The 22,953-nt window shown below is 46.7% G+C and overlaps 2 protein-coding genes across 4 annotated transcripts; one reads left to right on the top strand and one right to left on the bottom strand.

The window, feature by feature from the left end:
• The first annotated feature begins 103 nt into the window (after nt 1–103).
• On the top strand, nt 104–8,691 carry dhrs7 (dehydrogenase/reductase (SDR family) member 7). 3 transcript variants are annotated; one of them, XM_035386799.1, is made up of 8 exons: nt 104–233; nt 2,575–2,721; nt 3,545–3,697; nt 4,386–4,492; nt 5,025–5,264; nt 5,756–5,878; nt 6,276–6,491; nt 7,857–8,691. In XM_035386799.1, the coding sequence occupies exons 2-8, from the start codon at nt 2,592–2,594 to the stop codon at nt 7,896–7,898; spliced, it is 1,011 nt and encodes a 336-aa protein (XP_035242690.1). In that variant the 5' UTR covers nt 104–233; nt 2,575–2,591; the 3' UTR covers nt 7,899–8,691. The 3 variants fall into 3 exon arrangements, with proteins under 3 accessions (XP_035242690.1, XP_035242672.1, XP_035242681.1); XM_035386781.1 differs by lacking the exon at nt 104–233 and adding an exon at nt 1,578–1,711; XM_035386790.1 differs by lacking the exon at nt 104–233 and adding an exon at nt 1,749–2,465.
• A 436-nt stretch (nt 8,692–9,127) lies between these two features.
• Nucleotides 9,128–22,243, bottom strand: pcnx4 (pecanex 4). Its single transcript, XM_035386744.1, has 11 exons — nt 21,960–22,243; nt 20,082–20,843; nt 19,780–19,959; nt 19,081–19,586; nt 18,849–18,949; nt 18,207–18,329; nt 16,505–16,865; nt 14,052–14,155; nt 12,803–13,863; nt 11,892–12,078; nt 9,128–11,168 (listed from the first exon to the last, which is right to left on the bottom strand). Exons 2-11 carry the CDS (start codon nt 20,768–20,770, stop codon nt 10,917–10,919), a joined length of 3,564 nt encoding a protein of 1,187 aa, XP_035242635.1. The 5' UTR covers nt 20,771–20,843; nt 21,960–22,243; the 3' UTR covers nt 9,128–10,916.
• Nucleotides 22,244–22,953: the final 710 nt, after the last annotated feature.

Genomic DNA, 22,953 nt, shown 5'->3' with positions numbered 1-22,953 from the left:
ATGCATTACTTCCATCTGTAAGACGAAGAAAAATATCTTTTTAAAGAACATTAATGTATCGTTGTTGTTAAACCAGCGTGTTTGGAGGAAAAGTCTCTAACGTCAGCGCTCCACCACAACCTCCCCGTGAGAGAGCCTGCACCTAACAACCTAATAACGACAGCTCAGGGACCCGGATGTACATACAGGTTGCCTACTTAAAAGAATTACATCATCACAACTGAATAGAAATGGTAGGTAGCTGCGCGGTCCGAAGAGCAACCCGTTGCGCACTGTCAGCAGAAGTGAAACATTAGCTAAAATGTAATATGCCAATGTGCAGTGCGCTTGTTGAAACTATGCGAAATGTAAAATGTAACCAATTGGCTCAAGAGTAAATGCAGGAAACTATGATTTTGTTCAATGGTATATTCAAACTTGTATTGCACAGTAGGCTAACCAATTAAAAGGTATTTCTTCCCAATAAAAAAAACTAATCAACACCAAGTAAACACGTCAATACGGCAACTGTAAGAGCACAAATTAGTATTTATACGTTGAAAAGCTACTTGTGCAGGATATAGCCGTTCCTATCATAATGTTGAGAGAGCGTTCAATGTTGTTGTAATGCCTACTGGAATGCATTTTAATAAACATTGTTCCTAGTTAAATGGTATCATTAATGTTATTTATTATCCCTCCAGTAGAGATGTTTTATTTGGTTTTTTGTTAGAAGGTTGTTTGTATATGGAATTATGGAAAGATACCAATTCTATGCTGAACAAGCAAATATTTAGTTTAGAACGCAAGACTCTGGATTTTTGAATGTGGACTCTCCAAAATAACCATAGGCCTTTTAGAGCATAATCAATTAGCGGTAAGCCAGAATTTCAATCAAGAAACAAAACCATGCATTCTCTAATATTAAGTAATTTGTTAAAAGCATCATAAACGAGTAAAGCAACATCCAACCAAAATTTTGAAGAGTGAGAACGCTTAAAAAAAACATGCAAAATCGTTTCCTCTTCTAAGCCACAAAACATATACTTTGTAGTAATGTCTTTCTAAAACTAAAGTGTGTTCTGTAATATCAGTGATAATATTTCTGAAGCACCTTTATATGACTTTTATTGACTTTACGGGGTATTAAAATTTTGTAAGATTCAGACCATATTTTTATTATTTGACAGACAATGTGAAGAGCAATCTCCATTTGAAAAAAGGCTTTATGAACACACCTCTTGGCTATTCCAAATTAGCCTAATTATATTCCTGATGTGCATTGCACTTGCGTTCAAGAGGCCTATGCCTCCAATTGCAAGTTTGGGGATTTTCCAGTTATTATGTAAAGATGCTTTCATTAGGTGAATTAACTTGTAAGATATACTTTAAAACACATTTTAAATTCTATCTTCATCAGGTCTGTACCAGTATTTGTAAAATCGTCATAACTGTCAAGTTCACTCCGCGTGTATAGCCTATTCATCAAATCTAAAATAAATATAATACCCTTGTCCATCCACTATTTCCAAATACATAGTCTTGCATCTAAGGAATATAGAACCACTGAACTGCATAAGAACCAATGGAAATAATTTTGAAAGCGTCATTGCAGGAAACACTTCTTGCGTGAATGTGGGTGTTGGCGGAAATGTAAGAAGTTGTTGACAAGTTCCGGGTCGTGTTCTCTGTGGCTTTACTCCTTTAAAATATTCGTGTGTGTCGTTTTAAGGTACTGTGCACCGGCAGATGCAGTAGTAAACTTTGTTGTGACACCAGCAATGCGAATTATTTATTGACAATCGATTTTCTAGATAGCCTTAACATTATCTTCAGGTTGCTGTTAAGCAGACTTTGCTTACATGAATCACTTTTCCATATACTTCCCGATGGTTTGCTGGCTAGCTATGTAGAATGGCTGTTGTCTGAAATATAGAACCAGTAAGCTGGCTAGTCATGTTATTTCTTTCCGTCTAAATCTGCAGTTAATTAATCTAAATTATCCCACTCGATAAGTCTGTAGTTTGAATTATTACTGTTTCTGGTCGGGATGGCGCGCAGATTCTACGATTGTATAATGTCTTATTATGATAAGTCCTTTCCATTTACATTTTTGTACATTCTGGGCAGGTGTGACTGCAAACGAATCTATCGCTGTTACCATCGCAGCATTTCCGACACAAGCAATGCCAGAGGCGCTGTCCTAAAAAATTTCTTACCGAAATAACAATTGATAGGGGAATAACATCATATATGGATGGCTCAGTAGGGAAGGTTGGAATTGCACAAGTGAAACCAGTACACGTTCTTATTTTTTGAAAATATGCTATTGTAGTGTGCTTATTATGCTTTGTAGAGTCCACCATGTCAAAGTTCCCTTCAGCCTAAAACTGGTTATTAGTATCATATATCATGAAAGACACCCCTGAAACAACCCATAATAAAATTCAGGGGAGAATCCACAGTGAGGACAAAGGAAAACTGAAGTGAGCCTCAGTAATGTTTTTGGCTTAATAAGACTGACTGCACAGGCAAACATGTTGATCAGTACCAATTGCCAATATAAATTTCAACTGATTAATGTTTACAACACAGGACAGACCCGCCATTCAATGGATTTAAGTGTGACGTCCTTGCTGTGCTTCGGCGCTTTGCTTTACGTCGTTGTGCAGCTGGTTCGTTTTGTCCGCGCGGATGCTGATTTCACCTTGCTATGGGCTGTCGCCTTTGGAAACAAACCGGGTAATGTCTCTTGCTCATGCATCAACTATGTACTGTCTTGCAGAAGCCATATGGACGCTGGAGATAGCGCAATACAATTATACATGTTAGAAACTATAAGCCTGTTGGTTAATGGCTTCCCCCAAGTTAGTACATGTTTAATCATATCCCTCCGATATAAGTAGAATATGTCTCTGTCAGACAGTGACACCGCTGACATGGAGCACCATTGCTTATTTTTACTCTAGAACACTTGGTGTCCTCAGTTGGTCCAAACACAGACTGGCTGGCTCAGGGAGGAAGAGCCCAGTGGGGAGTGGAAAACACATACTCTTAATCACACCAGGAAGCATCATGTTTACAATCAAACTAAGCTCAGGACTCAACTCGATGACAGCATCAAATCTAGACATTTTTGAAATCGTGCAAGGTTTTCAAGACTAGAACTATGTGTTTTGAATCAGCTTTAAGATTGTGTGCTCGAGTAGAACCACAGGCAACGTGTGTAAGCTAGTTAACTTATGAGGTTGCTCTTTACATTGTAATAAATGTGCACTACGAAGATAATGTAGCCTATGTTATATCCACATTAATGTCAACATGTGCAGCTTTAAAAAGTGTTGATTCAGGTGGAGGACATGGAGCAACCTGTATGTCAGTGCATTATGCTTCAGTTATATATCAGATTATTGGTCATGTGGTAACTATGAATACAGTGTCTGAAAAGTGAAGAACAGTTCATAGGCAATATTTACCAGCTGAGTCAAGCTGGTTGCCCAAATCCAGCAGTTTCTAAATGCGGTGGTTCCTCCGTGTTCTGTCTACTGTCTTGTGTGTTTACCAGAGACTAAACTACGAGGGAAGGTGGTGTGGATCACTGGGGCCTCCAGTGGTATTGGGGAGGAGCTGGCCTATCAACTGGCCAGACTGGGGGCTCGCCTGATCTTGTCAGCCCGCCGAGAGAAGGAGCTGGACAGGGTGAAGCACTGCTGTTTGTGTGGGTAGAAATTCACTCTTAAGAAAAAAAGCATAGAATAGTGCTTTAACTTGGCAAGATCTGAAAATGTCTATACTTTACATACTAAGCCAGGGGTGCACAACTCCGGTCTTGGAGGGCTGGTCTGCATTAACTTAAAAGAAAGGAAATGGGTTTTCTTTCCAGGTACGTTTTAGTTTTCTGACAACTATATAAACTATGCTGGTTCACTCCTGTGCTTGAGCACAGTAAAATCCTAAGGATACACTAGCAGTCTGGTTGAAGCTGGCGCTTATTCAAATGTCAGAGCAAGATAATTAAATCATTAAGAGTTCGCACAAAATCCTGGAATGGATCGGCCGTTTGTTGTGCACCCCTGTACTGGCCGGTCACTAGGCATTACTTCATTACCACCATTACCTGCTGTGCACCTCACACTTTACAACTTTTCTGTATGCTCTAAATTCTCTGTGTAAAGGCACCAGCTGTCTTTGTGCCTCCCCAGCTCACTGGGTTCATACAAATATACGGTTTACTCTCAGTGAATAAGCGCTTACTGTCAGCTCATAGTAAGTGCCGTGCGTCGGCTTCTCCAGTGTCTCATAGGGGAATGAGCAAAACACATTCTGCATCATTTTTGTAATTTAAAATGGGTTTCCCCACCTCTTCTTCATTGAGCTAAAAACAAAATTCTTCTTTTTGCTTCTAGCATGCAGCACCTTGCTAGAAGAGGATATACTTGTTCTTCCTCTTGATTTACTGGAAAGAGATTCCCATGAAGCGAAAATGAAAACCGCCATAGAGCACTTTGGCAACGTAAGGTTCAGGCTTTTGAAAATTAATGATCAGTCTCTACAAGGATTTAAGGAATTCATTTCATGTTTTTTTAAGACAAAGTATTTTACACTAATTTCCATTAGATTAGCTGTGCAATTAAAGTTGTGTTAATTGGAGAGAGTAATGCCAAACAGTGATAGGCTGTTACTGCCATTAGTTTTACCTGATATATCTGACTGATCCCCTTCTTCAGGAGAAATACCAAAGTTAAATATATTAATTTAAATATATTTACTTGAAATATAATTACATGCTTATAACATTCATTAAATAATCATTTTATTGGGAGATTTCACTGTCTGTCATCTATATACCTGTCAGCCATAAACACAAGAAAACAAACTAAAAGCAGAATGATGTTCATTTGTCATCTTTCTTCTTCTTGCCCGAGTCTTTATGCCTTAAGGCTATAGGCTACATATTTCTGTGGCCTCTGTTGAAGTCGGCAGTTGACTGACTTAATTGCAATGAATCAAAGAGTCGTGACTCTAATCAGGCTGTTTATGCGTAGATTGATGTCCTGATCAACAATGGAGGGCGCAGCCAGCGTTCCCTGTTCCTGGAAACCCGTTTGGAGGTTTACCAGGCGCTGATGGATCTCAACTACCTGGGCACAGTCTCACTCACCAAGCAGGTCCTGCCACACATGACGCAGCGCGGGACTGGTGCCGTGGTGACGGTCAGCAGCGTGGTGGGTCTGGCGGGGGCGCCACTGGCCACTGGATATTCTGCTAGTAAACATGCTTTGCAGGTGAGGCACGTGGACCAACAGCCAACTGAGATACTGACACACAAACACAGTGTGCTCTGCCGTACAAACGTTCAGTTCTGTAGAAGAACCAACAGCCACATCCAATGACACCTTGAGGAGCACATTTTTGTTTGAAGCCATTCACACATACAATAAGTGCTTACCATGTTTATGAGAGCCACATTTCCACGACCATGCCAGTACTACAGTTAAGGGTGCAGTTATAACAGATAGCTTGTCAAAATGAAGATGTATTGATGCTGATGGATATGATGTTGACATCACCACGGTCCAGTGGTGGACAGAAAAGCAGCTCAAGGCTTTCGGAGCCAAACTGCGCAAGCTCTTGGCTTGACTGTGGAAATGTGGCCATTGGTTGGATGTTTTATAACACTCATTAAAATGTAAACCAAGCTTTCAGGCACTGAACATGAGATGGGCCTCTGCGCTAAGAAGCTGGGGGCTGACGCATGTTAATGTCTCCTCTGCAGGGTTTCTTCAACTCCCTGCGCACAGAGCTGACCGACTACCCTGGGATCACCATCAGCACAGTGTGTCCAGGGCCAGTGCAGTCTCAAATCGTCCATAATGCATTCACAGAGCAAGTAGACAAGGTGCGACCTGCTCTTCATTTATAACACTTGGCTGCATTCAAAATATCACTTGCTAGCATCAAATCTGGACCATACTAGAGCATGGCTTGGGGACTGTGGCCAAGAGCCCCAGAGAGCAACATGCGGTGAAGCGGTGGCTGACATCACAAGCTTTGGAGGAGAGTGCATGCTAATTTTCACGCTCCAAAATTGACAGTGGAGGTTGCACTGATTAGTGCAATTGGACATTCCAGAATTGGGGAGTAAAAAAAGCAAGGGGGGTATCACTGGCTACGAGCTTTGGGACTCGGTGGCAATATTTCAGGGCAATGTAGCTCAAGCACCAGGGAAGATACACAAGAACAGTGGTGTGCTAGTGCACGTGTGTGTGTGAACCATCTTTTCTTGTTCTGTTCAGCCCGTGCCTGCAGCCGGGGACCAGATGCACAAGATGCCGACCGCTCGATGTGCCCATCTCATCTTGGTGGGCATCGCCAATCGGATCAAAGAAATGTGGATCGCCAATCAGCCCTTTCTTGCATTTTACTACGCGTGGCAGTATGCACCCACCTTGGCTTGGTACTTAACAGACCTTCTGGGCAGAAAGAGAGTGCAAAACTTCAAGGCAGGACTGGTGCGTACAAAATTTGTTGATTCATACGTTATCTTATTAGCGATTTTAATCGTAACACAAGCAGGAAAAATGTATTCAGTCCTGAAGAGAGTGGGGGGAAAAACAGTAACAAACGTCAGCAGCGACATGTCCATCTTACTGTTCTATATATATATGTGTGTACTACTGAGTTGTCTTTGTAATTCAGAGAATGTACTGTTAGAGGAGTGAGGGAGAACAGGCAGCTGCTCCCTTTAGAGAGACTGGTCATCATAAAGACCCTGTCCAAATGACCACGATCCAGCAGCTGGTCGCTTTTCTGGGGGCTACAGCGTCCCAAGTCCAAAATGACAGCTGTGAGGCACGTAGCTCACACAGTAGCCCCTGCAGTTCTTCTGCATAGCAGGCAGACAGAATTTACTTAACTTCAGTCTCCTACCCAAATTAAAGTCCACAGGACGACATTCCCAGTCGAGGGGCAACAATAGCCTGATACTCCTTGTGTGCCTTTCACACCAAAAACACCAGCACTACAATACAGAACAGTTTTGTGCCATTGGCCATAATTGATGCCAATGACCAATGCCACAGTATTCTATGAAACTTGTTGGTGTTGGCCATTCACAAAACAGTTTTTTCAGTTGAATATTCAAATTTTGATAAAAGGCAGAAACAGATGCTGCAGAGCATATAAAACACCTCACGTTTTTGTCAGATCCATTAATCTAACCAGCTCAAAATGCAGAATTGCCACTATACTAGTGCCGTTCACACCACAAGATGTTTGGTTTTCGATTAAAATTCATATCAAACTAATGCCAGGAAATTTGAGGAGAAAAGCCAGCATTTTGCCCTCAGCCAACGCAACCTGAAAAGGATGTCGGTCTGGTGGCCTAATTTGAAGCCCAGAGAGGTGGGTAGCATGAGCAGCCAGTCACATGAAACACTTGAGAAGGACACGTCAGCGCGTCAGACACTATTTAGGGCGGCTTCACAGCAGCTGGGCTTTCAGCTGTTCCTGACCTTGCACAGTCCTCAGAAAGGGGGAACCAGGACATGGCAGTGAGCGTGGCTGCTCCCTGGTGGCACTGTCCGCCATGTCTGGTCAGTGCTGGGTGGTGACAACTGAAACCATACGGACTAGCCATGTGCATTGTGGCCAGAAGGATGGAGTAAAGAGAATATCACAGTGCCACTCCCATGTAGATAGTGTATCAAGAACGCCTATAGAAGAGGATTTCTGGTATGGCTAACCAGAGAATACAGACACATCCTGTTTGTAAAAACCTCAAGTTGCCTTTAGTTGCCTTCAAGAATATATTAATGTTTCACTCAATGTTTCTTGAACCAAAAACTTACGCAAAACTTAATTTTCTTTTTTTGCAGGATGCAGACTCTGCTTACTTTTCAAAGCCAAAGACCTCCTGAAGTGTATTTTCTGAAAAATAAATGAAAAAGACTAATTTTTGCCCAATCTGTTCCATAAATGTACAATTCCCACCAGATCTGTAATACTTTCCTTTTCCTTGAAGTAATGGTAAATGGACTGCATTTATATAGCGCTTTTATCCAAAGCACTTTACAATTGATGCCTCTCATTCACCAGAGCAGTTAGGGGTTAGGTGTCTTGTGCAAGGACACTTCAACACGCCCAGGGCGGGGATCGAACTGGCAACCCTCCAACTGCCAGACAACTGCTCTTACCTCCTGAGCTATGTCGCCCCATTACCACTATTACCTCCTGAGTTAAGTCAGGGTAAAATAACAACCAACTTTCAAGGCTGATTCCATGTCACAGTTAATGGAACGAGTGAAACAGCAGCTCTGCAAGTGTAATGGAAGTGACTTTTTGTTCCCCCCTGCCTTCTCTCCGATGAACATTCAGCACTGGGCGCACACGGGGAAAAAGGAGAGGGATCAACATGCTGGGGATAATGCAGCGCCTGACGTTGGCTCATATGGTCCCTCATGCGGAGTTGGGATGGGTTTAAGGGAAGGGAGAGCACTAAGAGGTTCTGAGTGGGCACAACCACATTCTGTGGTATTAGTGCCTGAGTGTTCGTTTCTAGGACCTCTCCATTTCAGTGCAGCTGGGGTTTGTTTTACGGATCTGCACCCGGGCAGCCGGGCTTTCAGCAATTGCCCTACTGAATGATTCTGCTTGTCAAAACCGAAATTAAAAGCATTCTTCATTAAAGATGAATTGTGACCATGCAGTGAATTGAGCGTCTCCAACATTATGTTGTCTGCACTTGGCTTGTTCCTCTCTGCACTCCAGGACAGGTTCTGAAGTAAGAGGAATCTTGAGCCCATAGCTACGCTGTTGTGACAATATGCTATCTATCAGCACCACCATAGCAAAAGGATTTAGGCCACAGGGCACAAAAAGCATTTTGGCTTCCACTCCAGTTTCTTTTTTTTTTTTTCCTCAGCCAGTTTCTGAAAACCCTGAGTTCAGACCTGCGGTTATTACACTAGTAGACTCGTGGGCATTTTACTCATAAGGCCAGTCAAGAGGCAAGAGATTCAATGCACACATGACAGAAGCAGTATTTTGTGCAGCTGTTGGTGTGAAACTCGTTTCAACGAATAGTTCATTACCAGAGACATGATATTTCTGTTACTGTGCTGTACTTCATTATAGATTCAATCACAAATCAGAAAGAAAATTTGTATTTGGAAGAACCTGCTGCTCATTTGCAATTCTGCACAAATAAACAGAAAATTCTTGGTTATCGCTGTAAAATTATATAATTACATTTATGTACAAATACATACTGTACAATAACCACAGCTTAAAAATAAACATTTAAAACACATTTTTACAGGAAATCCACATCTGCAAACTGCACAGATCTGCAGTCATTTTTCTTGTCGAAGGAAGAATATTGTAAACTGGTCTACAAAATGATTACCGACCATATTACTGATTCCAGTAACAAAAAACAAGGCACATCCTTAATATAAGCGGTTTATAAAAAGTGATGCCTTTTTCCCTTTTGGTTTGAGAACACAAACTTCAATGGTCCAAGGGATCAAACATAAGTGCAGTAGAAAAAACAAGGAACTGGAAGCACTGTGCGGACTGTGTTGATATGAGATGGCCCCACGGCATATCATTTAGTGCGTCGTACGCTGAGATTTCACCATCATCATCAGCCCGGCTATACCAGGGCCAGAACTAATGGGCAGATCTGTGGAGCAGTCCCCCCTCAAAATATTTATGTGCACATTCATTTATATTGGCTAATATGCCGAGAGGCATGGGCCCGGGGTCCTGTGAACAAAATGGACTAAAATCGGAAACCAGATTGATGACCAGGCAGTTCATGCTTTCAGGCGTACGTGCGAGTATATCCTTCAGCTATCTTCACCGATGACAAAGCGAGAACCTGCTTGCAGTGCATTCTAGGAAGGCAGGTAGTATTCCGTCTGACCGCTGCGGTGCTTTGTAAAAATGCAGAGCAGTTTAAGCGCATTATTACATGAGCTGCATTTTTTCCTTACATAACATTCAATTGTGAGTTGCCACCAAACACATTCCAGAATAAAAATGTACATTCTTGAACTCAGCTAGCCAACTGACCTTGTGAATAACAACTGCCCCTAAAATTATTTTTCACTTCAAGGACACACATTTTCCAGACTTACTGTAAATTGTTGTGTATTATTAAAGTGCTGCCCTATGCTTTACAACATCAGGTATTTTTTGTGTTTCGTAGCAGGTATAAGCTTTGTAATGTATGAGGAATGAATACATTTCATTTGACCTTTCATTAGTGACTGTCATTCCTTCAAGTATATCACCGGGTCTGCCACAATTAACAAAGCAATGCTTTATATTGCCATGTGAAGACAAACGTGATCTGCACTTTCATAATAGATGGAAATGTAAAGTGATCGATTTGGAACAAAAACTGAATCCACAGCATATTAAGTTTTTGATGCTGTTCCCATCCAGCTGTGAAACGTGCAATACCAAAAACTTTACCATTAAATGATGAAGCAATGCAAACCAAACGCGTGTTTGTCGTCAGATAGTTCTGTGAAACTTTGAGTACACCCATTTCCTGAAATGGTGTGGAGAGAGGGCAGACATATTTTGTTATGACTCAAGCTGTGGAGGTTTTATGTTGAATAAGAGGGCAAAAAAACAGTACTCAGGGTGCATCCTTTACAGATATGAACGTGTGCTCTCCCCAGCTGCTCCAAGGCCTCCAAACTGATGATGAGCACTGTAGAGTGCCCACGAGGTGACCGCACTTCTTCAAAACAGAGACGTCGGCTACCTCTCCACATTTTCGGACTACACCTCAGTATGGGCGATAGGTCTAACAGACCAGGTGCTCCGCCGCCACCACCGCCGCCAGTCAATGCAGCGGGGGAACCTCAGTGGCTGGTCTGGCGGATAGCGGGTCTAGCTGTGCGTGGGCGTGGGGGGGGGGGTCAGAGGCAGGGCAGGTGCAGCGGGGCGGACGAGTAGATGGGGTAGCCCAGCGGGGGATCGGCGGCTTGCACGGTCAGGTTGCGCAGCAGGACGGGGTGCGCCTGGATGCTGTAGCGCTCCTCGTCGTCGTTGGTGGCGTACAGCAGCTCCCAGGACAGGTTGGCCCACTGGCCGCGCACCCCCTCCCGATTGAGGTGGCCCACCTGCACCAGCATCTCCTGCAGGGTCAGCATGCGGCCCGTGTAGGTGCCCTGCGGACATACAGACACCCTCTTTACTCTGGCCTTCTCGCTCATCCATGCCTTTCTGGAAGGCTCTTTCAGAGAAAATGGGCGAATGTGCTGACCTTTCACACGCCTAGCCAACTTCAAACAAACAAACAGCAAATACAAATATCAGTCCTGAAATACATTCAACATATTGAGGACTATTTACCATCCTTACTAAGATTTGGTTTCCACAACACAACATCAAGCTATTATTTATGGTATTGGATTACTCAACGGATGCCTCCAGACGTAAATAATGAGATACACTTTTAGCGTTACTTCATTTTCTATCAGTAACAATAGCTTTAGATAGTGGTTCTGCCATTATTCCCCCATTAACAATGCTGCCACAAAGCAGTTCAACAAGCATCTTAAACTGAACACCATCACAGAAACCAGGACATCATAATGGGGGCAAAGTTCACATGGCTGTCACCCATCACAGCCTGGTTAAGAATAGCTGGAAACACAAATCATTACCCAACAGGTGGAAAAGCTCTTTCTGCTTGTGCATTCACCAGGGTCAGTCAGTAACTTGTGCCTGGTCTTGTACCTCAAGACGGTGCCTGTATCAGTATTCTTATTCCTATTATTACCTGCACTACCCAAAAGGTACCATTTGCAAACCAAATCCAAACCACTACCCAAGCTGGCCTGTGACCCAGTGGCAGTTGTTAGTTGGCGGCGAGGTGTTGACGAGGTTACCATGGTGAGATCGTGTCCCAGGGAGAAGAGGTAAGGCTTCTCCTGCAGGACGGCCTCCTGCCAGCCCCTTTCAGACACCAGACCGATGTACCAGTCCCGCTCGTAGTCCTCCAGGGTGCTTAGCAGCTCCTCCGGGCTCTCCACCGGCCCCAGGCTGGCCTGGTCAAACAGCAGCTTAAAACTGTACCTGCACGCGCCAGGGGAACAGAGCATCCGAGTGAGGGATTACCTCTGTAGTCTGGATTATAATCTGCACTCTCATACTTGTAGTCTGCAAATGAGTAGAACCGACATATGGTTGCTGTGAATCAATATCCTTTCAGGGTCTGAGTGTAGCATAATGATTAGGGAACTGGGCTTGTAACTCTGAGCTTGTAAATTTGACTTGATTTTGCTCAATTGCAGCACTGTACAAGGTTCTGAATTGATTCAGTAAATATCCAGTTGTACAAATTCATGTATGTGCAGAACCTGCTAAATGCCTGAAACGTAAATGTAATAAGCTTATCTGCACATCACAGCAGATATGCAGAGGCTAATATAAGGATGCCCTGGAGAGGCCAATCCTCCCCAGTCCTGCTTCAGGTCAGGGAGCCATAAAGACAGGGGCCAGCTGCTGGATTTTGTTTTCAATTATGAGTCGTGTGTTTCAAAACAAAAATGTGACATGGAACTGTTATTTGCTGCACGAAGGAATTTTTTGTCATTAAATATTTACTGTTAATGAATCTGTGATTTTCGCTTTGGTTTGGAACATGGCTTCTTTTAAAAGGTCAGGTTGTGGGAGGAGTCAAGCAGAGGGTTAGAGTGTGGGGCTGGTGTTATTACGACGAGCGGAGCACGGTCGTGGGTCGTGAAAGACAGACCTGTGCAGGACCCAGCTCCCCCCTGCTCCCCCACAGCTGCTTTACCTGAAAGCCTTGAGCGTGAGCTGGAAGAGCTCAGCGTTGGAGGTGAGCCAATCCAAGCCCTCGGTCCAGGGCACGTCACCGCAGTACACCCTGTACACGTAGCTGGGGCTGGTGACGCTGGACTCCGCCCCCATGGCGATGAAGCAGCTGAGGGCCACCTGGGCGTGCAGGTCCCTCAGCGCCTGGTCCCCCTGCAAGGCCTCCGCCACCTCCAGGGGGCTCTCGCCCGGCCCGGCCAGCTCCAGCCGCCCCAGCGCGAAACGGAACCACTCCTCCGGGAAGAAGTGCCTGGCCTGGCGCAGGCGCGGCGCGGGCAAGGGGGCGCTGCGCCACCCCGAGGGCAGGCCCAGCAGCTCCGAGTGGCGCGAGCTGAAGTCCGGGCGGGGCAGGGCGGCCCCGGGGAAACCGGGGCCCTCGGGCCCCCGGCCCCTGTCCGCTGCCGGGAGCCCCAGGCCCAGGGGCTGCAGGGGCCTGAGGGCCGACAGGGCCACATCCCCGAACAGGCTGTCCATCTCCACCGAGCCGGGCAGGGAGGGCCCCGTGTGCGGCGCCGTCCCAGGGGCTGGGGGCCCCGCGTTCACCTGGGCCGCCGTCCGCCGGGCGGGCCGGGGGCCGAACAGGTCGTCCTCGTCCGACCAGTCGCTGAAGGAGTTCAGGCTGGGGCTCTCCCGCCGGGGCTTCAGCGAGGGGGGCCTGGAGGCCGCCGCGTTGGGCTGCGTCCGCGCGCTGCGCGACCTCCTGCCCTCGTCCCCCGCGCTTCCCGCGAAGGCCCGGCGGCGCCCGACGCAGTGCCGCAGCAGGACCCACACCAGCACCTTCGGGAAGTCGTCGCGGAGCTGGCGCAGGTTGTCGTGCGAGTCGATGATGCCCGTCAGCACGCTGCGGGCGTCCGAGTACACGCGCACGGGCAGGGCCGCGCACGGCGTCAGGACGTTGCCCCAGTGCAGGTTGACGCCCGTCCCGCGGCCCAGCCCCTCGGGGGACTCGAACGCCCCCTCGAACACCTCGTCAACGCGCCGCGCCTCCGCAGTGTGGCACGAGGTCTCCTGCAGCTCCAGCCCCTGGAACACAGCGCAGGAAGTGGCAGGAAGCTACGCACGTTAGCGCCATCATGCATTACTAATGCACTCAGATGACATCATAAATGTTACATGCACACTCTCTGACACTTTGCAGGAAGCCTTTAACTAATCCCCCGCCGCAGGGCCTGTATAATTAACACACATTGGAGAGGAAAAGGGATTCGAACCTTGATGTTCAGACAGTAGTAGCCGAAGCCTCTCTCCAGGACCAGGATCCACACAACCCGGTCCTGGATGCGGCCAAGGAAGTGTGATCCCGGCTTGGGGGAGCCTTGGAGGGAGAATAAGCCACAGTTAGCCAAAGCAAGGCTTTTAGGGACTCAAAACTTCTGGGGGAATGCTATCAGCGTTTAATGTGGCCAGTGATTCAAACTGCTATTCTGCTACCTACGCAACTATGCATTTCTGTATAAATGCCTATAAGATGTTCAGTGTAACATGCATCATTTTGTCACACACAAAAAATATGCAAAACACTTTAGCCTGGCCGATTGAACAAGTCTGAAATGCTTCAATTCCTGAAGACCCGCAATCCAATTGAAGTAAACAGCTGTTCCTTGGGTGAAAACAGGCTCAGCCATTTTCCAAAGTGGCCTGCGGTGAAGGGTCGGGGCGGAGACGCAACCACAAAGGAATCTGGCGAGAGGGAAGGGCTCAAGTGGCTTGTCGAAGCCGGACTCGCGTTTCATGGCCCAGGGACAGATGTCAGATCCCATCCCTGCATCTGGCAGGAGCCGCTGTGTCTCCTGATGGAAAGTGACGTGTTTCGCGTTCTGCTGCCTCTCATTGCTCGTCGATGCAAAGCATGAGATGAGGAAAAAAAAAAAAAAAAAAAAGATCCCCGTTTTCAGCATCGGAAGCTCCACTGGAATTACGCATCTAGGCGAAGACCTTGTTGCTCGTCATGAATATAATTAAACTGATGGATGATATCACCACGTTTCCTTCCTCCCCTCCCTTTTTTAAATTTTAAACGCCGGCCCATCTTAAATAATTAAACCGAATCGCTTCTTTCTTTCCCGACAGCGAGTTAGCACCGGGCAATCAGATTCGCGAGCGGCCGCAGACAGGACTAAGAACATTACGGGGCAAACGGTGTGGAAATATTCGGGATGTAACGAATACAGATCAGACGGATTCGATTTGGGTCGCTCGCTTCACGAGGGGAGGGGCCCTGGATCTGGGGGGCGCAGCGTCAGAGCCGGGCACGAGCCGCACGCGTCACGCGGCAGACGCACGTCCCCCTTTCAGGCCCGCGCGGGGCGGCGTCCCCGCTGCGCGCTCTACAAACACGCCTCGCCGCTTTTAAAGTTCACCGCACCGCTGCAGTCATATCCCAGCGTCCCGCCCCCCCACCCGACATTAAGACCGGAACATTTACACAGGAGATGCAGCTCACCGCATGACATCGCATTTGTTGATCCTTTCTGGTAATTAAATGATTTTTTTTTCTTTCCATACTGTGTACTACCGAGCTGGTCAGTGCACATTCAAATGTCAATCTTCAAACAGGCCATTTTATTTAAAGGAAATGTAATCATTTATAACCAGGGGAGGATTCTGGACGCTGAAGCTCTGGACTGATGACCAGTTTTGGGTTGGAATCCTGGACAAGACAATGATGTCATTCCCTCAAGCGAATACTTCATTTCAACTGACCCAGATTTTTCAATGGCTTTGAATTTGTATAAAGAAACTGTCATGTCAACAGTGTCAACAGAGACAATGACGTAACAATTAAGCAGGTAGCATGTACCTTAGCAAAATACATACCATTTTTGAGAGCAAATTCTCAAAATCTTTAAAAAGTCTTGAAAAGACATTTGCCGTTTTCGACCTGGAGTGCCTTAAGAGGAAAACGTTTTTCTTTGTTTAAAACTTGAAAGCTCATGAAATTTGTTTTTGACACTTCAGGTTCATACCCGACAACAAACTCACTTCCATTTGGCACAAGGAGGTCAAGACTGGTTGTTATTTTTGTTTGTTTAAGCCCCATCTGCACCCCATGCTTTACTGCAACATACTGGAGCCCCTTCTCACATACACAAGCATCTACAGCTTTCCGTTTCAAGCCAAAACAAACGCATCAAAATTTCTCATGCCACCTCCAAACAGGTCTCTGCACACCAAGGCTTCCTGAACTAAAGACCAAGCCATTCAAAGAAAAGCTGGGACAATTACTGATGATACAATTACCAGCCACTACGCTACCTTTTATAAATTAGGATGGAAGTATAGTACCTGGAAAAGAAGTAAAGTTTGTTTCAGTTTAATTCATGCAATGATGGACCTTCTGTACGATCAGCCCACTCTTTCCTGCTCGTCTGCTCTCATTGGACGCTTATTTCAAAGATTTATTAATGTACGAGTACAAAATAGATATTTTCTCAGACTATGATGTTCCTGGAATTTCCTCAATCGAGAACAGCAACAAATTAAAATTAAATGCATATGACAATGACTATTAAATGAGCATTAAAATTACCGTTGCGGTATTACGACACATACACCTGACGAGAGGCCAAGAACCCTCCAGCCAACGCTAACAGTATCTCACGCTTTTAGCATACGGCTAAGTGAGGTAAATATATAAACAGGGTCGTGAGAGAGGCCCACTTACCCAGCGCTCCCCTGGCGAGGGCGGTGCTGAGGGCACAGGCCAGGCTGCCGCTCATCTGCTGGTAGTACACCGAGTCCGGGCAGGAGCAGGCGGTGCCCACGGGGCCGGGCCAGCTGCGCTCGGGCCTGGGGAAGCCCACCAGGAAGACGGGCAGCGTGAAGAGGGGCAGCAGGGGGGCCGACAGCACGGCCGACAGCACCAGCACGGCCAGCAGCAGGGGGAAGAGGGCGCCGTTGAGCGCCAGGAGCCGCCCCGCCGACTGCCGCCGCTGCTTCTTCTCCGTCCAGGAGGTCACCAGCACCGTCAGGGCAAACTTCAGCTTGGTGGCAAACTGCTCCAGCCGGTCGCTTATCAGGCTCACCTGCGGCAGGTCGGCAGAGGTCTGGGTTAAGGGGCCTGGCTCCACCACCCACTGAGAGGGCTCAAGCTTTTCTGACAAAGGAAACTCCTACCCATGAGTCACTCTTCATGTGGTTCTTGAACTTTTTAATACTGAGACCCAAATTAGAAATACTTTTTAATGCCGAGATCCAAATTGAGTACCTTTAGAATTACAAATTGACTACCTTTCAGGGACCCTTCCAATACACATACTAGCATAGCCTAGTGGACTACAGACTCATTCCGGGACCCACCTCATACAGCCCCATGAACCATTTTGGGTCCCGACCCATAGTTTAAGAAACACTGATGTAAAGCATTGATTTATGCTAGCGCTGAGGGAAGCTTGGGTCGCATTTTCAATCACAAGCACAGGCAATGAAGCCCAAGGTAACTGACAAGTGCTCAGAATTGTGATACTGATTGGAGTACCATGTTACACTGACATCGGGGCTTGGCAAATCACAGACTGAGGTTGATAGGGACATTCACAAACACAGTTGTGCAGCTGCTATGGGTCCGGGATTGCAATAATCTAAATAAGCTTTATTTAATTTACTTTTAAATCCTTTTACCGTCACATACCGTTTCTATATAGGCCATTTTGCAATGGCAGGGTTCATTATTCATAGTTGAACTTTTCATTATTCAATATTTGTGTTGGGACTGAAGACAAATATTATATGAAGCTAAATATTTGGTGTTGTTTTAATATTGGCACTGGTGTGTAGTGGAAAAATAATGCTATTTTTTGAAGCAACAGACAGCTTGGATTACGCATCACTTGGCTTTGAATCATGTGTCTGTATGTAAGCACTTCTCACTACATCTCTGTCTTTTCCCCCATTTCCCCCGTTTTTCCTTACCCTCACAGGAATCATCTATGGTGTCTCTGGGGCCTACATGGAGTACATGGAGCACTGCAGAGGAAGTATGTGCACTCACCAATGCGCTCACCCATAAGTGAGTGATTCTAACATACTGGCCACACAGTGTTACAGGACAGCTAGTGCCGGTCAAAGGACAGGTGCAACTGTGGCTGAGCAGGACTAATCTATGGTTTACAGGCATGTCACAATGAGTAAGCTAGTGAGAAGCGATCCAAAGAACCCTGATAAACCTAAACTAACTCCACTACCGAGAAGAAGCCAACTGGGTCCCAACAATGCAGTCTCTTCCTCATAGCCAGCGAATGACACAAACCGGGGAAGATAAACTTACTATTTCTTTACTGGCCAATTCATAGCAAAACAGAGCACCAACAGCTGAAAGCATAGCAGAGAGGAGGATGACATTCAGGCCGTAAGGGTGGATGTCTTACCAGCAGGAGCTGGACCCCCGTGCCCAGGCTGTCCCACCACAGCAGCTGCACGCCCCGGGCCGCCAGCCGCACCACCGCCACCACCGCCATCTGCAGCAGCGAGTCCTCCGTGCTCTGCCACACCTGAGAGAGGAGACAGGCGCCCTGGTTTCAGCCTCTTCAGCGGGAAAAGCCTCTTTTGTATCCCTGCATCGCCTCTCTCCCAATCACAATCAAGCCTCCCTGAGCCCCCAATTCAGGCCTTAACAGGCGTAGCAATAGCACTTCAGACAAAAAATAGCTCCTGCACTCTGTGTTGTATTTTAAGAACGTCTGTGACCACCATCCAAACTACAATGAGCTGAATGCAATAAATGGGACACAGTGGGCAGGAGCCTCTTCTACAACAGATCTAGGATCCCGAATTGGCCTTGTACTAGGCCTAATGCTTTCGAGTTCTGGGAAGCTGAGGACCAAGCTGACACAAACGAATGTCAGTAATGGTGACTTCTGGGTCAAACTGCACTCATGGATAGCTTTTAAGAGATGTGAAAGGTGCTAACTGAGCGCGCTGTCCTTTTCTAAAGAACCTGTCATTTATTAGTTAGGATTCAGCTCCTGTATTTTTTGCCCCCCCCCGACAGGAACAGGAAAGACGCTCACCGTTCTGAAAGCCCGGGTGAAGCCCATGCAGAGAGAAGCAGTGTGCAGCCTCTGAAGAGAGTCGTCCACAGCCAGGAAGGCAATCATGGCGAACGGCGAAACTGCAAGGCCCACAATCAAGATGAGTGAAACGATCGTCTCCCCAGATGACACAACGCAGGCTCCTGACTTTCACGAGCAATGCCAAATGAGAGGAACGACCAACGGAGCAGAGCTCCGCCTGGAACCTCACCCAGATTGACCAGCACTCTTCTGACCATCCCCGCCACCTGGAGACCCCGGCTCTGCTGCTTGAACACCCTCACGCTGGTCGTCTCCTTGGGGTACAGCGGGTTGTGGAAGACTCCCCCGAGAAGGTAGACGCCTTGCATCTCCCTGAGGGCCCAGCTGAGAGCGAAGAGGGCGATGAGGAGGTAGCTGAGCACGGCCTGGGCGCCCGTGGTCCAGTTTCGGGTAGGGGGGAGGAAGTGGTGGAGGAGGCCCGCCTCGGCCATGGCCGCCAGCAGCAGGCTGAGGTAGAGCAGCAGCTCCTTCCCGCCCAGCCTCCAGCCCAGCGCGCGGGAAGGCTCCGAGTGGCTGCCCGGCGCCCCGCACGACCTCAGCAGCGCCCCCACCTGGCTGAGGTCAAGGCTGAGCAGGAAGCCCATGGCGACGGTAAAGAGCACCACGCCCAAGGTGGACGGGATGAAGAAGACGGAAACGGCCGCGCACACGGATACCGAAAACATCCCCAACAGCCTGAAGAACAAGAAAGCAAACAGTGAGGGAGACCCACACAAGCCTGGGAGGAGAACTGCAGGTCATGATGGGAATGGCTACACTTTACACTTTAAACAGTCACAGGACTGGCTGAGGGAAATGCAAAAGCCCTGTAAAGTATATCTGGAGTGTGCACTGTGTTCAGGTCCAGTAGCTGGGAAGGAACAGTCACCTGACATTAGTTGACATGGGGGAGCCCCCGAGTCCAAACACCAGCACCTGCTCCATGCCCCAGAGGAGGAGGGCATCCAGGGGAGAGAGCATGCCCAGTGCCCACAGCAGGGGCAGGAACAGGAACAGCACATGAAGCACCTGGTTCGTCTGCTGCAGCTCAGGCACCGGCCCTGCAAATCTGCCAGCGGACAGAGAGGCACAACCAGCAAGTCAGCACAAGCCTGTTCATCAGTTCACACGACACCACACTCAACAGGGTAAGAAACAGAATGGTTAAGTTTGGGTTTTCTCAGCGGTCACCTCTGTGCGAGGTCCACGGCGATAAAGGCGAAGATGTAGAGCGGGCGGGTGAGCGGCGTGATCTCGTAGGTGTCCTGCGCCTGGAAGGTGGCCGTCTCGGTCGCTGTGTTGACGATGAGTGAGTACTCCCCGATGCAGAGCGTCACCCAGCTCAGGACGAAGATCAGCACGGCCACTCCCGTGTTGCCGTAGAGGGCGGTGAGCCGATTGAGGAGCAGGTACCAGGTCCCCAGCCCGCACAGGGTCCCGGCCAGCACCGAGTGGAGCACCGTGTTCAAGACAAACTTCTTGCCGGGGATGATGAACTTGATGGTCTCGGAGCTGGTGCAGCTGGCGAACTCCACCTCCTCCTCGTCGGCCAGGATGTTGGGGGTGTGGAGGCGCTGCACCGTGGCGGTCTTCCGCACGGCGCACGCGGCCAGGGCCTGGAGCACCACGCCGGCCCCCAGCATGAGCCCCCCGGACAGCGCGGCCGCATAGTAATCCTCCAGCAGCTGCAGCTGGTACAGCAGCGTGCCCACCCCGCCAAACACCCATGGAGTCAAGAACAGGATGATCTGGTTGACGTAGATGTACGGTGGGGCGCAGTAGCCCAGCTTGAAGCGGGGCCCCCCCAGCACTGTCTGAGGGAAACGTTTCCAGAAGAACTCCTGCTTGTACTCATTTAGCAGGGGGACATCGGGCCCCATCCTAATCACACCCTGGGGGGAGGCCTGGTCATCCCCAAGGGTTGGTTATAAGCTGCTGGGACATCTCAGACCGCTGGAAAACAATTTTTAAAAGCATAAGAGAATGTTATCTAACGTTAGGTAACGTTAGCTAGTCAGCTGTAATGTAATATTATGTATAATGTATTGTATTAACCATTTAGTTTACAAGAATAGCTCACATTTTAGACACACATTGCTAAGTACCACCAAATAACCGGTTTTGACTACTAGAAGTTTTGAGAAGCTAACCTTTATCCAACTTGCTAGCTAGGGGAATCATATTTAGCTACAGCTAGCCAAATACCACACAAATATCCCTTTATTACATTGGGCACATAGATATATGATCCCTGGTGGGTAAAAACTTGTGTCAGCACTGCCAGCTGTGTGGTTAGCCTGGCGCTTGATGGTTTCTATGTGGCGAATGTAAACAAACAGTTTGGCCACAAAACTCAACAAGTTAACGTCAGCTACCTAGCTAACTAGCGTGCTTAGTTTACTCACATTTTAACTCCAGTTTCAGATAATATTAGACCTAGCTAGCTAGACAACTAACGAACAATGCTGCTGCTAACAAACCAGCTAACGTTTATTATCTTAGTAAAACACAGGTACATTTTACACAAACATATGTACACATTGGCTAGTGCTAGCACGATGGCAAGATAAATTATATGCATAATATGTTTTTAGTAGCTGCTTAGCAAGTGAGTCCAATAAGCAGCTTCATGATGGAACATGTTAGCTAACGTTAGCTAGCATTTTTTTTCAGCTTTCTACCGCGGGGTAACTGTGCCTTTGGGAAATGTTAGGTAGCTAGCTAAGTTACCGTTACATCATTGATTTTATATTTAAGACTCGGTATGATATCACTGTATAGCCAGCTAGCTACGTTAGCTACCTAGCTATAAAACTAAAGTCACGTTACAGTAATATTCAACCAGCTAGCAAGCAAATGTTAACTATACATAGTTAGCTAGGTGATTACATAGCAGGCAAGCGGACGCTAGAATGCTTTATCGATAATTAATAATAAACATATTTCCGTTAGCTAAACAAATGAGCGCTTACAATGGCAAATCAGAGATGCTACAAAACTAGTTAGCTGATACATTCTCACAGCACAGCTAATACATGGATTATCTGAACGACAAGAACAAATACTTACTAATTTTCACATTTGAATTGTTGACTTGTAGTGATCTGCAAGCGTGTTACATTTGAAAACGCGGTCTATTTTCGGATTTGGAAGCGCTGGCCCATAGTCCCTTTTTTCCGTTGTAATTAAAATCCGTTGTTTCTCCACACTCCCTCCCTGAACGAGCTGCGTGCGCGTTCCTGTCCTCTTCAATGTAGCTGCTGGTACGCGCTCACGTTACCTTTCCCTTTGACTCAAGCAAATGCGGACTGGCAAACAAGCAAAGCTTGGTTCCATAACTATGTCAAAAATGCATTATGTCCACGCAGGTTGCTTTGTGTCTAGCAAAATCAGCATTGCCTAAATAAGTTGAAAGTCATGGTTAAATGTGACATTGTGAAACCCGTTACTGTGGTTTCTGAGAGACCACCACTTGTCTGTAAATCCAGCATCCAATCAACTAATCAGCCTGCATCAACTGAAACGTCTGTTAGTGGTTTGCATTTTGTTGAACTACTGGGGGAAGCATTACATAATGGTGAAAAGGGACTTCTTCACTATCTGCATGGGCATGAGGACACAAAATAATGTATCGTAAAGAGCATGAGTACATTGTTCAGACACAGGCAGTGAGGGCTAGGTAGTGAATGGTCTTTGCAGGCATCTATTATAGATACATATGCTTTAAAGAGATATTTCACTTTCTGTTTAGAAATATATATATTTAAGTTTTAATGTATGTTATCGGTCAGTTTCTGATGACCAGCCAGCATTATATCTGTTGATAGAGAGTTTCTGGACTAAAGTATGAAAATACACTTCAAGTAACTCCAAGGCAGCTTGTTCAGTAATGGTATTTAAAAGACTTGTGCCATTCACTTCTGTAAAATATTAATTGCACGTGATTTCAGTGATGTAGACTTAACTACAATTAGAATGTTATGAGTGTTATCATCATTAAGCAATTTGATGATAAATGATGTAGGGGGCAAATGCAGAATTATTTCATTTTCTTCAGTTTACA

The sequence above is a fragment of the Anguilla anguilla genome, chromosome 1 (assembly GCF_013347855.1).
Source record: "Anguilla anguilla isolate fAngAng1 chromosome 1, fAngAng1.pri, whole genome shotgun sequence".
NCBI classification, from domain to species: Eukaryota; Metazoa; Chordata; class Actinopteri; order Anguilliformes; family Anguillidae; genus Anguilla; species Anguilla anguilla.
Note: the sequence above shows the minus strand (reverse complement) of the source record. Positions and strands in the feature narration are given on the sequence as shown.

Coding starts and splice junctions, on each gene's coding strand:
- dhrs7 (XM_035386799.1), top strand. CDS start 2,592: ATGGATTTAAGTGTGACGTCCTTGCTGTGCTTCGGCGCTTTGCTTTAC. Junction 2,722..3,544: donor CGCCTTTGGAAACAAACCGG/GTAATGTCTCTT, acceptor TGTGTTTACCAG/AGACTAAACTACGAGGGAAG. Junction 6,492..7,856: donor AAAACTTCAAGGCAGGACTG/GTGCGTACAAAA, acceptor CTTTTTTTGCAG/GATGCAGACTCTGCTTACTT.
- pcnx4 (XM_035386744.1), bottom strand. CDS start 20,770: ATGGGGCCCGATGTCCCCCTGCTAAATGAGTACAAGCAGGAGTTCTTC. Junction 19,960..20,081: donor GCCGTGGACCTCGCACAGAG/GTGACCGCTGAG, acceptor GTCCGCTGGCAG/ATTTGCAGGGCCGGTGCCTG. Junction 11,169..11,891: donor TGGGACACGATCTCACCATG/GTAACCTCGTCA, acceptor GTATGTCCGCAG/GGCACCTACACGGGCCGCAT.